General features: G+C 45.8%; 1 protein-coding gene across 2 annotated transcripts; it reads left to right on the plus strand.

The window, feature by feature from the left end:
* Positions 1–1,660: 1,660 nt before the first annotated feature.
* LOC149363732 (uncharacterized) lies at positions 1,661–10,906 on the plus strand. 2 transcript variants are annotated; one of them, XM_089569973.1, is made up of 4 exons: positions 1,661–1,733; positions 3,531–3,614; positions 9,513–9,647; positions 10,697–10,906. In XM_089569973.1, the coding sequence occupies exons 1-4, from the start codon at positions 1,689–1,691 to the stop codon at positions 10,844–10,846; spliced, it is 414 nt and encodes a 137-aa protein (XP_089426099.1). In that variant the 5' UTR covers positions 1,661–1,688; the 3' UTR covers positions 10,847–10,906. The 2 variants fall into 2 exon arrangements, with proteins under 2 accessions (XP_089426099.1, XP_089426100.1); XM_089569974.1 differs by lacking the exons at positions 1,661–1,733; positions 3,531–3,614 and adding an exon at positions 8,739–8,876.
* The last annotated feature ends 1,378 nt before the right edge of the window (positions 10,907–12,284 follow it).

Here is a 12,284-nt window from a genome sequence, read left to right on the forward strand (position 1 = left end):
TGAGTTTCCCTTCAGAACTTAACTGTCTACTCAGACCAACTCGAAACACACGGGTGCTCAATCGGCGGTGAATTGGCGCATCGGCAACGGGCAACCAGCTGCTTTATCAGGGAGGCCTTGCGCGCTCAAAGTGCTCGCAAGTGTCTCAGTCAACTGCTATGTGCATTTTTTGCAATGGCAAAAATATGTTCTCTTATCCGCGTTTTTCGGCAACTGAGTTCACGTTGGGTAACACGAAAAAGGTCCTGTAAGTTGTTTTAACGCAGTGAGCATTCAATGCCGAATTGTGTGACATAGAAGGCAGTAAAAGAAAGAAACGAAGAGTGGAAAGGAGCGAAAGAAACAAAAAAGGAAGAAGGAAGGAAGGAGATATAAAAAAAAAACTAGCGTCTAAAACGAAGCCAATATTTTTGAATATTGCTCAAAAAGTTATTTCCGTTTGAGGCGATCGACAGGCCAGATAAAGTGGCAGACACTTTCAGAATAAAAGTTTTCCTCCTCCTCCTCCTGGCCTTCCAGGAGCTGCACAGTAGTAGTGCTGCCTTCTCCTCACCAAACCAAATGTTTGAACTTCACAGTAGGAAACAAGTCAGTGGAGGATAAAATTGTCGATGTGGCTGTAAAGCCCGCAACTCTCACCTTCTCCTGGAAACTAGGGAATTCATGCAATATATATCGTGTATTTTACTGGCCGGCTTCATTCTTCAGCTATTTTAGCAGTGGTCAAGAACATTATAAAGTAGGACGAACTCGTTTGAGAGACAGAGATGCTGACGCCAGCAACATGGCATGTAAAAATGGAAGGACGAACGATTTAACGGCACATCTAGGACGTATCACGCTTCTTTTTCTACAATTAGTGAATAACTTCAGGGTAGATTTCCTTTGTTAGCTTAGTTTCACTTTTGAGAACTCCCACACTTCAACGCAGTTAAAAAAAGATATCCTTCTTTGAAGAAAGGGTGCTGCCTGTGATGAATAACGCGCTCTTCGCTTCGGTAACGTGGTCGAATTTTGGCGCCGCCAGTGGCTTTACCCACCCATGCGCGTTCAGCAGACCTTCACGACACAATATGAGTTAGGAGGCTGTAAGGATTACTGCTTGTTTGTTTTGCGGCAAGCTCCAGCTTTTTTGGAAGATATCATGTAGGTATGTTGTTGTGAACACAACGCTTCGCGCCTTGAGATCTTCTTCTGGTGGATACGAAGGGTCCCAGAAATCGGACATTACCAAAAGTTCTGTTGGTAGCAATAGCTGTTATTTTGTAAGTAAAAAAAACGGGGGGGGGGGGGGGGGGGGCGTAAGTACTCCGACCGCCTCACGGAACGGTGGGTGCCTGAACTGGTTTCTTCCTCATAAATCGTGTCCAAGCCGCTTAAGCAGCCTGTCGTATCGACACCATCACGTCAACGCTGTTTTAAACAATGTCATGAGCCTTCCCAAGCAGCACAGGTAATCAGCCCAAGACTGGAAATGCATTGGAAAATGCCGGTCCTACAAAGGACCAGACTGCAACCATCCATTTTCAATATTGGGCCGATTGCATGTGCTGCTTGCCCAATTGAATGTTTGCTACTGCGCCCATGGTGTAAAACAAAGGGACACTCTTTAACGTATATCCGCGCCCTACTTCCCTCGTCTGTTTCCTACGCAGGCCTCTGTACAGCAAGGAGGACACGCAGGACATATGCCTGGCTGCCACCACGGAGCTCAACAAGCTGGGGCCCATCAGGTGCGACACTTATCAGTGCTGCCATTTACTGTGGGCATTTATTAGGATGATTTAGCTATAGGGCAGTGTTGTAAGCTGATTAATTCAATCTTCATTTTATTTCGTTTTTTCCCACTGGTCTACGCTGCTGTCAGTGACGTAGATAATGGGAGAAGAAATCAATCTGGCGAGCTTTATTGCTGTTAATCCCGTCTCGGCACAGAAGCTCTGCGTTGAATGTTCGACGAATGGCAGCGCATGGTGCGTGCGACTCGGGTAGACAGGATGCGCCGACAGTGAGGTGATTAAGGGCGTTGCCGCGACCGCACTGGCCGTGTCTGTGATTGGTCGTTTGCTTCCCGGCCTCCTGTAGCTTTAGCCACAACTGACACCACGATGACACGAAATGAAAGGTCGTTGCATAGTGCGGCCCTCGTAGGTGTGAAGAGAGCAAAGCACTGCTTGCCGTGTGTCCCCCGGCATTTGGACATGAATGTTTTCTTTTTAACAGTGTTTACACAAAAATAAATACAAAATGAAAGACCCGTTGTTTGAGCAGGCACTGAAATTTACTGAAAGCGAATGTTTGCGTTAATTTTTCGATGATCTTTAAATCCTTTCCAGGTCGGTATCTGTTGATTTGCTCTGCCTGGGTAACAGCCGCCACATTGGTAACCGATTACAATCACACCATCTCTAAATATTGATGTCCAATTAGTAAGGCGTTCATATGACCCGCATAAGAGCAGTGGCCTACGCAGATGAGTGCCGTGTAATAGCTGCGACCACATTTAGCGGTCACTTTCGCATTTTACACCCACTGAGCCCTGATGTGCGATTTTGACACCATAACTGTAAATCACTTAATACTTGCACCACGAGCTTTAAATTTTTACTGCGGGGTTATAGGGCCTTAGAGATTGTAAATACTAAGAGCGAAAACATCTGCTACCACGAGAAAAAATCTAGGGCCGAAAGGGTTAAGGCTTTAAGCTCACCGCACTTTAGGTCAGCAAAGTGCCCCCCGAATTTTTTAACGCGTTAGCATTACAGCCCCTATTAGAGCAAGAATTGCAAGATGTTGGCACTAGATGGCGTGTGAAACCCGGAATCGCAGGACTCCAGATTGGGAGAGAGAAATTCTCCTCTCCGCTTCCAGGGGAGCCCAGGGAGAGGCCGAGTGAGAGAGGGAAAGAGGTCGGGAGGCGACGGGTGGTGAGAGATACACACCGAGGTCACCTATCAGAGTCGAGTGGTGGGGATAGCGGAGCGGGGTGCGACGTTCCACGCAGTGGTTGTTGACTGCATTAATTACGCCGTCCACTAGCGTGGTCTGAACCAGGTAGCGGCAGCGGCTGTTCCGTCCAGGGAGAGCACTAATGATATCGCATACTCTGCCGTATGAATCATACCTCCGGCCGCTGAAGTGAACAACGTTGAATTTCTCAGAAACTGAGAAAAAGACGCCAGGAAGCGAGTGGGAAACACGTCAGGATATTGACACACCAGTGGATGCTTGTAAGATCATTTATATGGCACCACACCTGCTCAAACAACCCTGTTTAGTCGTTGAGCCTTTTTTGCCTCTTGGCATTTTTGTGAACACGTCCCTTGACACATCTGCTAGTAATTGCTACGCGACTAGACTTCTAACCCTCGCCTTTGACGTCACAGTCGAAGACGGCCAACTAAAGAGAAGCAAGAAGATTAAGAAAAAAATAATTGAAAAATAAGAAGTCTGTTTACAAAAAGTTGATTGTGGTTTCCACAAAGGTGATAAATCGATTGGTGCTTTTCCTCTTTTTTTTTTTTTTACAGGAGCGGCGAGCTTTTGCTTGCCTATGCCTTCGTGTTGTACATCATGTTTGCAGGCCTGGGCCCCATCCTTGGCTACAACAGCGGGTAGGTGAAGATTTCGTTAACTTCTGACACATAAAAACCGTTCACTCACTTCTAAACGGAGTTTGGACAGAGTTGACTTCTTTAAAGGCGAAATGACCTAAGACTTCGCTTTTAGTCTGCGAAGTTTATAGAATGCATTAATGTTTTCTTGCGCCAGAACCTTTAGACAACGAGCATAGTTGTGGATAGAGTACAAAAGGCGGGACGCTTACCAGTGAGTTCACAACGACGCAACATATGTGCTTTAGTACCAGTGCTTAAAGTCATGTAGGGGGTCTCTGTGGGTATCACTACACCGTACTATAATAAAGGAGCTGAATGAATCAGAAGCAAACAACCTATTTTTTATTCTTGTAAGTAGTGGTCGTTAGAGTTCTTCTCTATCGTTTCGAAAATTTTGCTGTCATTTTTAGTAAGAAACATTGGTATGTGTTCTAAAACCCGGGACGGAGAAAAACACAAAATGGCAGCACTACATACACAAGGGGTACAAGAAAAAGGGAAACTATGTCCTCACACCCCGAGACAGTCCACAGCTGGTTGCTCAGCTCCAAGGCTACGCAACAACATAGAGCATGCTGGCAGAGCTTGAGGATCGTTTGTTTCAGGTCTGTGACATAAACTGTGCAAATAACGACTTGTAAAAAGTATTTCTTTGCATAACACGATGTGTAAAGCAAACGGTGAAAAAACCAGTCACACAAGACGACGGACAAGAAGAGTGTACACACCACAACGACTGTCCGTCGTCTTGTGTGACTGGTTTTTTCTCCGTTTACAATGTACCAACTGGCCCGCATTTCAACCCTTGTGTAAAGCAAGCAAGCAGTGCGCTGCTTTCTCTCTCTTCCTGTTAATTTCTTTGTCCACTTGTGCTCGAATCACTACTACAGCCCCCTATTCTATGGAACCTTAATTTAAGCTCTGATTAATGCCCTGAGCAACTGTGCAGACAGGATAAGATGTTTAATATGGGTGTGAAGTTATGCATTGGTTAATGCTTAACGCCTTGTTAAATCTCGGGCACTCACGAAAAATATAGCTGGGCAGCTACAAACAATGCGTATGATTAAACCGCCTGATAAATATAATATCTGATAATACCTTGAATATTTCCATAACAGTACCTTACAAAATTCCTTAGTTACCTCACAAATAAAAGTGATATCCAAGAATCGTGGACTTTATCGGCCCGTACGAGCGTGGCTCGTCATTAGGGATGTTGGTATACAATCTGCCATGACGAACAGCTCGGGGGTTCGTGGCTAAAAGGGTAATATTTTACTGTGCTGCGCACAGATGCATATAGATCGGTTAGTGATACGGTATGTTTGCATTAATTTTTTTTCACTACCACTGTGCGTTATGGAATTTACCCGAGATTACGACCAGCGCATTATAATGGCAAATATTTACCGGGTGGCGCGGTCCCTTCCACGGATTCTAGAACTCGTTTTTCATAAGCGATTCGTGTATGCCCATTATTCGACAAATTATGCATCTCTGCAGAGTTACATTTGCTGCTTATTTTATCTTTAGAAATTATCTCCCTCACGCATTTATTTCTTTCGTAGCATGTGCGTAATCAAGCAATTACAACAATATGGGTAACCAGCCTTTCATTCCGTTCATCTCCTCAACTTACCTTATTATATGTGTGCAAGCTTTATCTTAACTTGACATCCTCCTACGACTTTGTTTTTGCAATGAAAATCTTTTTTCATATAATTGTTAACCAGGTATGTTACTGTATGTATACCTTATTATACACTGCCTTCTTGTTACAGCAACCCATTAATAGGGCAGGTTCACTACGAGCTTTTATCTCATAAACAAACTACCTGTACATTTCACCTTAAACTCACGCACTTTTCGGAATTTTTATATCCTCACTTCTTTGTCTGTCAAGATCTGTGACACATTTTTATGTGTGCGTGACACCTTGCGTTATTTACATTGCATTGTGTAGCATGTTCGTATTTGTCCGTAAAATAAAACTGACTAACGACGACAACGAAAAAAAATTTAGACATGTGCAAAGTTCTCTTGCGTTGAAACATCTCCGAGCTGTATGTAAAGTAAAACAATCAATACTTGGCTTTCTGTGCATCTCTCCTCGGTGTGGAGAGAGCGTAACAAAACTGCGTGCGTGCTCCATGCTCGCAGCCAACACACGCTCTCCTTCCTCGCCGTGCTGCTGGTGGTGTTCAGCGTGGTGCCGACCAAGTGGCGCGCCTTCTTCAAGCGGAAGCACCGCCTCATCGTCTGGACGGCCCTGTCCCGAGACGTGCCCTGGGCCGTGGTCGTCATCCACTGCACCGTCCAGCTCACCACCAGCGTCTTCCGGGTACCTTCTTCACCACACGCATGCTTCGTACAGACCGGTTCCCTTCAATGATTTGCAGTCACGCAGGCTGCTGACTCACAGAGACGCCACGGTGAAGGAAACGAGGAATCGGCGCCCGGGTATTAGAGAGCAAACTAAGCCATGACCTAGTCTTCGAGCGCACACACGCTCGAGGTACTGCACCACGGGGCATGCTGTATTAGGGTTTGTGTGATGAACTGATTCCACAATACTGCGATACGAACGCAAAAAAAGTTGGGACTGATCAATCGGGCTTATGCGGTAGAAATTCGGTAACGTTTTTTTTTCACTAGCCAATATAATTGTCTTTCGCTTACCAATATATTCAAATTCTACTCGTATGCACTTCTATTCATAATCACTTGTTTCATTCTTTTTAGCTGAGTCATTTTTAGTAATTTTTATTTTTTGCCTAGCCGGTCTTTGACCGACCTCTCCCTCCTCTCTCATTCAAGTGGAAAGGGGATTTTTCTCTCTCCGCTGCCAGAGTTGCCGAGTGGAGGCCCCACACAGATGCCGCCGCCGCCGACGGACTGTTTTCGCCTTCATGGCCCTCCTATTGTTCTCGCATTAAAATGATGAACGTTAGTATTCGCCCCGGGTCCTGGTCCCTGGTTTAAGCGGGTGTGTTGAGACGAATTCCGCGCGGTGTGACAGTTATTCAACACGTGGGTTATGTGGACTACCAAGAGCTGCCACAGAGCTGGTCAGAATGCACGGAGAAAGGCTGCTGGTACAAGATACAATCATTTGCGGTCCCTGTTTACACACTATGTAGAAAAGAATCCCCTCAGGATGCCCTAACATTTTGAGTAAACAACAGCATAGTAAACAGTGATTTACTTGCCTGTTCTTGCCTTGCATCGCGTGCTGTATAATACTAGAATCTTGCATTAAATCAGAATGCACAACTTGCATCGCGGGCTACGCAAATTTTGTCGTCATAAATTGAATTTCGCTCATACATATATATTCAAGCTGTACAACTGAGGTGACTCTTGCTGAGCTCACTAAGTGAGCTTCGTCAAGCCGTCTATAGCGGCTTTTCCTGCAGGTGTTCCAACTGTCCATATCGAAAAAATTCAAACGATGACTTTGATTGGAAACGGGAGAGTAATAAGGACTCTTGCATATTAAAAGGTGGTTGTACAGTCACATGAGAACGTTGCAGTTATATGCTTTCTTAAAGGAGTTTTCATTGTGCTGGCTGACCATTAAAGACGGAAAAACGAATGAAATATTCTTCAGAACAGGAAGCGTCGGAAAAATACTGGCTCTGCAAGGCCGTAATGTGAACTTAACCTTCCAGCTTTGTGCCGCGGAGAAGTATCTTCCGTGAGAGACCTCAGCTGTTTTGGAAATTAGGGTGGCTCGATGTGCGCTCCCTAGCTCATCCTACGGCACTTAAATTTCTCTGTATATATATGACAGAAGCCAACAGCCACAGAAACCAAGGGGCACAGGGGTTTCTTTTTTAAATCAATTTATTTATTTTGTGGGGCTGATCAATTTAGAATATTACTGAACATGTTATCGCTTAAAGCTAATGGATAGGAAAGCAGAAGAAAAAACAAACACATGCCGCCGGTGGGATCCGAACCCACGACCTCTGAATTACGCGTCCGGTGCTCTACCTCTGAGCTACGGCGACGGCTGTCAAACCTTCTGCTTTCGGGGGTATTTATGTTTACAAGTAACCTAACCTTGAGAGTGTTCATCAGCGCCACCCACGTTCATAAGCGCCGGACGTAGAACGTCCTGAGTTACATTGGTGTGACGTAGAACGTCATCGAACGGAGAGGGTGGAAGCTGCGTGAGAATCCTCTTATGCTTCCTATGGCATCAAGGCTGCCAGAACCGAGGCCCTCGCTAAGCAATTAAGCAAACAAAGGAAGGGGAATGAGGAGCTCGTTATAAATATGACAGAAGCCAACAGCCACAGAAACCAAGGGGCACAGGGGTTTCTTTTTTAAATCAATTTATTTATTTTGTGGGGCTGATCAATATATATGTTGGATGTGTTCCGTACGGCACTTATACAAGATCCATACTGGGCTTCGCCAACTATACTGTAAACAATAATAAGCCTACATAGCAGTGAAAAGGGAGTTAGCTGTAGTGGCATTTCCTTTTAGTGGCAGGGTATGCCGCCTAAGCCCTGGGGTAGATTTCAGTCACTAAAAATGCGGAACACTAATGGCTGGCAGTTGAAACAAATTCTATCCTAAAAAAAAAAATGCGAAGATCTAACAGCTCCGAAGATTTTAACCAAGTTTTGTATCTCCTTAGTTCGCTAACTTCCAGGCATCTGGTGTTTTGCTTAAAATCCCCCTTCCATTGCTAACTGCATCAAGTTAGTGTGCTTAGCAGTGAGAATACGCCCTAAAAAGAGCATACCCTAAAGGAGAGTGCGCTAGAGGACACTCTGCTCCTTTTTTACTCCCATATAGGCTTATTTATGTTTAATAGTGTAGAGACATATCTCGACTGCCTGTCTCGAACATCGCATAGGTCAATGGGGGAATTTTCACTTGTGCGAAGTTGTGCAAAAACTATTGAAGGCAGTGAGATGCTGCCCGAGCAAATCGGTACAACATCTTATTTATAAAATAGTACCTGAAATGACACTGGCCAGTTCTGATGGTCTGAGAGCACTCGTCCAGATATCCCTCGGCTTGTTTGCCAACTAGGCGCTAACACTAGAGAGGGTTGGCGTAACTGCGCAGAGCAACAACTTGCTTCCCGCCTTCCTCGCGATGCTGGGCACTGACTTCTGGGGCAAGAACTCGCTGCTGGTCAACCAGGTGGTGATCGGCGCCATTGGCAGCGTGCTGGCGGAGGCCATCAACAACAACCACCTCTGCGACGACATCGTGCCGCTGGTCGTGGAGATTGTACGTGGATGTCGTTTCTGCCGCCTGCCTCAGCCCGTATTTCTCCTGCGCTTCGACTCACAGTTATTTGGCCCAAATGCGAAAGCTACTATCGGTGTCGCAGAACGAATTCTTAAAGCTAGTTTACAAAAGACATTTCCTTTAAAAAAGACAGCGGCACAGCCCCGTCAGAGCGGGGTCGCTAGGCCTAGCGTAGGCCTAGCGGCCGTGCCTACCGGCGAGAGCCGAGACGCAAAAAATTCCGCAGAAACAGGCCAAAAGGGACTTGCCGATGCGTCCGACGGCGTTATCCGAGCTTCAAAGACGAAATACAGGCGAGAGCGGGGTTGAGCGCCGCTGAATTTAGCGGTGGGAATGGGTGAAGCAAGGAGCGTTCCCGCGAGCGTCCGATCCGCGCCACGTCCAGCCGGAGAGTCCTCGTCGTATGTGTTTCTTCGCGGTCCTTGTCTAAGTTATGCGCCCACTTCATTTATATTACGTAGGTATACAGGCGTAAACGAATACAGAGAAAAGCATTCGCTAACACGCTATTCGAGGCCCAACCCGTGATCGTAGGTTTCTTGAATTCCGGTGAGAACACAAAGCATTTCGTGCTAAACGAGCCATGCCTTCCAAGTCCCCCATCTGCACTCGCAGGCCGAGGAGACCGACGTTCCCCCCGCAGCGTACGCGGTGCCGGCGGCCGTGGGCGCCTCGTGCAACCTTATCCTGCCCATCCACCTGCCCATGATCGTGGCCACCGAGGTCGTCGAGGCGCCCATGCTGCAAGTGGTGAGTGTGTCCCTCCTTTCAGGGACCTTTTCTGCTGCAAGGGGCGCCACAGCTGCGGTTTCGATATACAGAGACACCTACATTCACGAACTGATCACGTGGAGCTTTATCTAGACGGATAACTAATACGTTAGTTTTTACCTATCAGTTGGGTCCCAGGGAGCGTGGAATGGTTGGAAGTTTCCTATTTCTTTTAATTCTCTTCTTGTTCGAAGTTCCTTTGCTCGAGAAAGGTCTCTTCGCTTTTGCGTAGCCATACAACGTGCTCGGGGCGATATAATTCATCGCAATGCCACCGCCTTCATCAACTGCCCGCGTTTTCGCGTTATAAACAGGCAGTGTCTCGCGTTGTGCTTTGGAAGCCGCCGTCTTCATTTTCAATCCGAGGACACGGAAGCACATCAGCCTGCTTTAATGCTATCGCAGTATCCACGGATAATGGAAATTAAACAACTAAAAAAGAAACCACGTCCTCTGTCGTATCACTTCATTAAGGCGGAGCTTAAATGTCCTCCCGAATTTTTCATATTCTTTCAGAGATGTCATTAAGATAACTCGTTGAAAATTACATTGCGGAAGCGCATTTAAAAGTTTCACGCGGATATTTTTATTTTTTCAGCCAACACTTTTGCATCCGCACTGTGTAATTAATATCCATAACATCAAACACCACCCGTACATTTATAAGAGTACCCAGTGTACGTGCCTACATATGTCGTATATAACATATACGGAATATGCGGTAAGGGCCGCACTCCGCAATTTTCACTAGTGCGAACCTTACCTTCATTTATACGGTACACTGCGTACCTGGTAACGCAGGTGGTCCAGAGGAGCTTGGAAAATCTTGGAGTAGTGTACCTAGAAAATAAATTAGCCTGGTCAGTATGCAGGGGCCTCTATGGGGGATCGATGGGTATCCATTGTAGTACTGGCTGCACCACGCGTTCTCCTGTAAACTGCATTTGTTTGTTTGTTTTCTCGTCTGCTATAAAATGAACGCGTACGCCAGTCACGTATTCCTTCTCGTTTTCCTGATTTCCCCACAGGCGACGATCGGCATTCTAGCCAAGGCGATCACCGTGGTCAGCGCCATCGTATCCGTGAACACCTACGGATCCCACTTGATTCCGTGGAGCGCGGTTCCGTCGACTAACTGGACGGATTACACGGAAACCATTGAGAACGTCGGATTTTGACGTTCCACAAGCGCAGGCTTACAAGCGCACTTCGTTTGTTTATTTATTATTTCTTTTTTATGTGTTTTCGTCACCTGATCGTCCGGACCACCTTTTCTTCTCTCCTTCCTGCTTCTACTCTTCATAACCCGTGTGTGCCTGAAATCGTGAGATTTTTTTTTTTTTAATCGGACCTCTCCGTGTTCTATAAGAAACAACTGCGACGTACAATGCCGACCGATCGGTGGTGTGTTCCGCCGAGCCGCAGTGCTTATGCGAAAGCCTTTCAACACTATTAGCGCATATTGCGGCTTTTGAGGACAATTTCTGTGAACTGCTCTGGGACTCGAAATATGCGGTGCATCTCTATGAAGCAACAACACTGCGCTCAAATCAGGGACGTTGTGTTACCTGTGAGTCATGCGAGTTTGGCGAGTAAGGTACGCCGTGTTTGATCACAGTGCACTGTGCGCTATTCGTATATAGTGACTTTGTGCTCAGTATTCGTTAAGCAAGTGTAAGACTCCGCATTACGTGCACAGGCAAATGTTGAGGGACCGGAAGAAAAAAGCGTATCCTGTTGATTCGGCTATTGTTAAGACAGATGACGATAAATGTGGTTATGTTTGCTGTTGCCGGACCTGAGCGAGTTGGTTGCAGATGTGTGCAGTGGTCTTTTTAACGCTGCACCTTCTGACATTCGTATGCTTACTCATCGCTCGTAGATACTGATGTGCAACAAAAAAGCGTGTTTATCCATAGCCGCGCTGAACTCACGCGTAGCATGAAATGCGAAGAATGTCATCGACAGAGAGTGAAGAAACCTTTTATAGGATGTTTGTGGATACAGTGAATGCACCTGTAATTGTCACATGCGTACGCTCTGTGTCTGCCACGATATTGGCATATTATATCTGTGACTGGGCTCAGTTTATTTCGCTCAAGATGTGTAGCCGCATGTATCGACTTTTCTGGACGCTTTCTGACAATTTTCTGGCTCACTTTGCAGCGGTGGTGGCGATTTTGTCTGAATAGTTCCTCGTTTTCTGTCACTGCCGTCTGAACAGGAGAGGAGAACTCCGTCAAGCGGATAGCCGCTTTTTTTCTCCCCTCCTCCATCAAATTGTATTTGATTTGGTGGAAATAAAGCATTATTATTATTATTATTATTATTATTATTATTATTATTATTATTATTATTATTATTATTATTATTATTATTATTATTACTAATATATTACCAACGTAAGTGGCGTCATATGCTGTGTGAAGACACCATACATTAACTCGTTTTTTATGGCAGAATATAAAATGACAAGACCTTGCGGTAAACAACAGCATAGAATAATTGCAGAAGAAAGAAAACAACTTCGCTGCGGTACCAGTGATTGTCCACAGCAGAGTGGGAGGCCATCTGCGTGAAATGTACTCACCACTTCGTACGTCTACGCTTGCATAC

Source organism: Amblyomma mixtum, chromosome 2 (genome assembly GCF_055824585.1).
Source record: "Amblyomma mixtum isolate Tamu chromosome 2, ASM5582458v1, whole genome shotgun sequence".
Taxonomy (NCBI): Eukaryota; Metazoa; Arthropoda; class Arachnida; order Ixodida; family Ixodidae; genus Amblyomma; species Amblyomma mixtum.

Excerpts from the sequence above, each read along its gene's own strand:
- LOC149363732 (XM_089569974.1), top strand. The coding sequence starts at position 8,739 with ATGCTGGGCACTGACTTCTGGGGCAAGAACTCGCTGCTGGTCAACCAG. Across the intron at positions 8,877-9,512 it reads TGCCGCTGGTCGTGGAGATT|GCCGAGGAGACCGACGTTCC; the intron begins GTACGTGGATGT and ends CTGCACTCGCAG. Across the intron at positions 9,648-10,696 it reads AGGCGCCCATGCTGCAAGTG|GCGACGATCGGCATTCTAGC; the intron begins GTGAGTGTGTCC and ends ATTTCCCCACAG.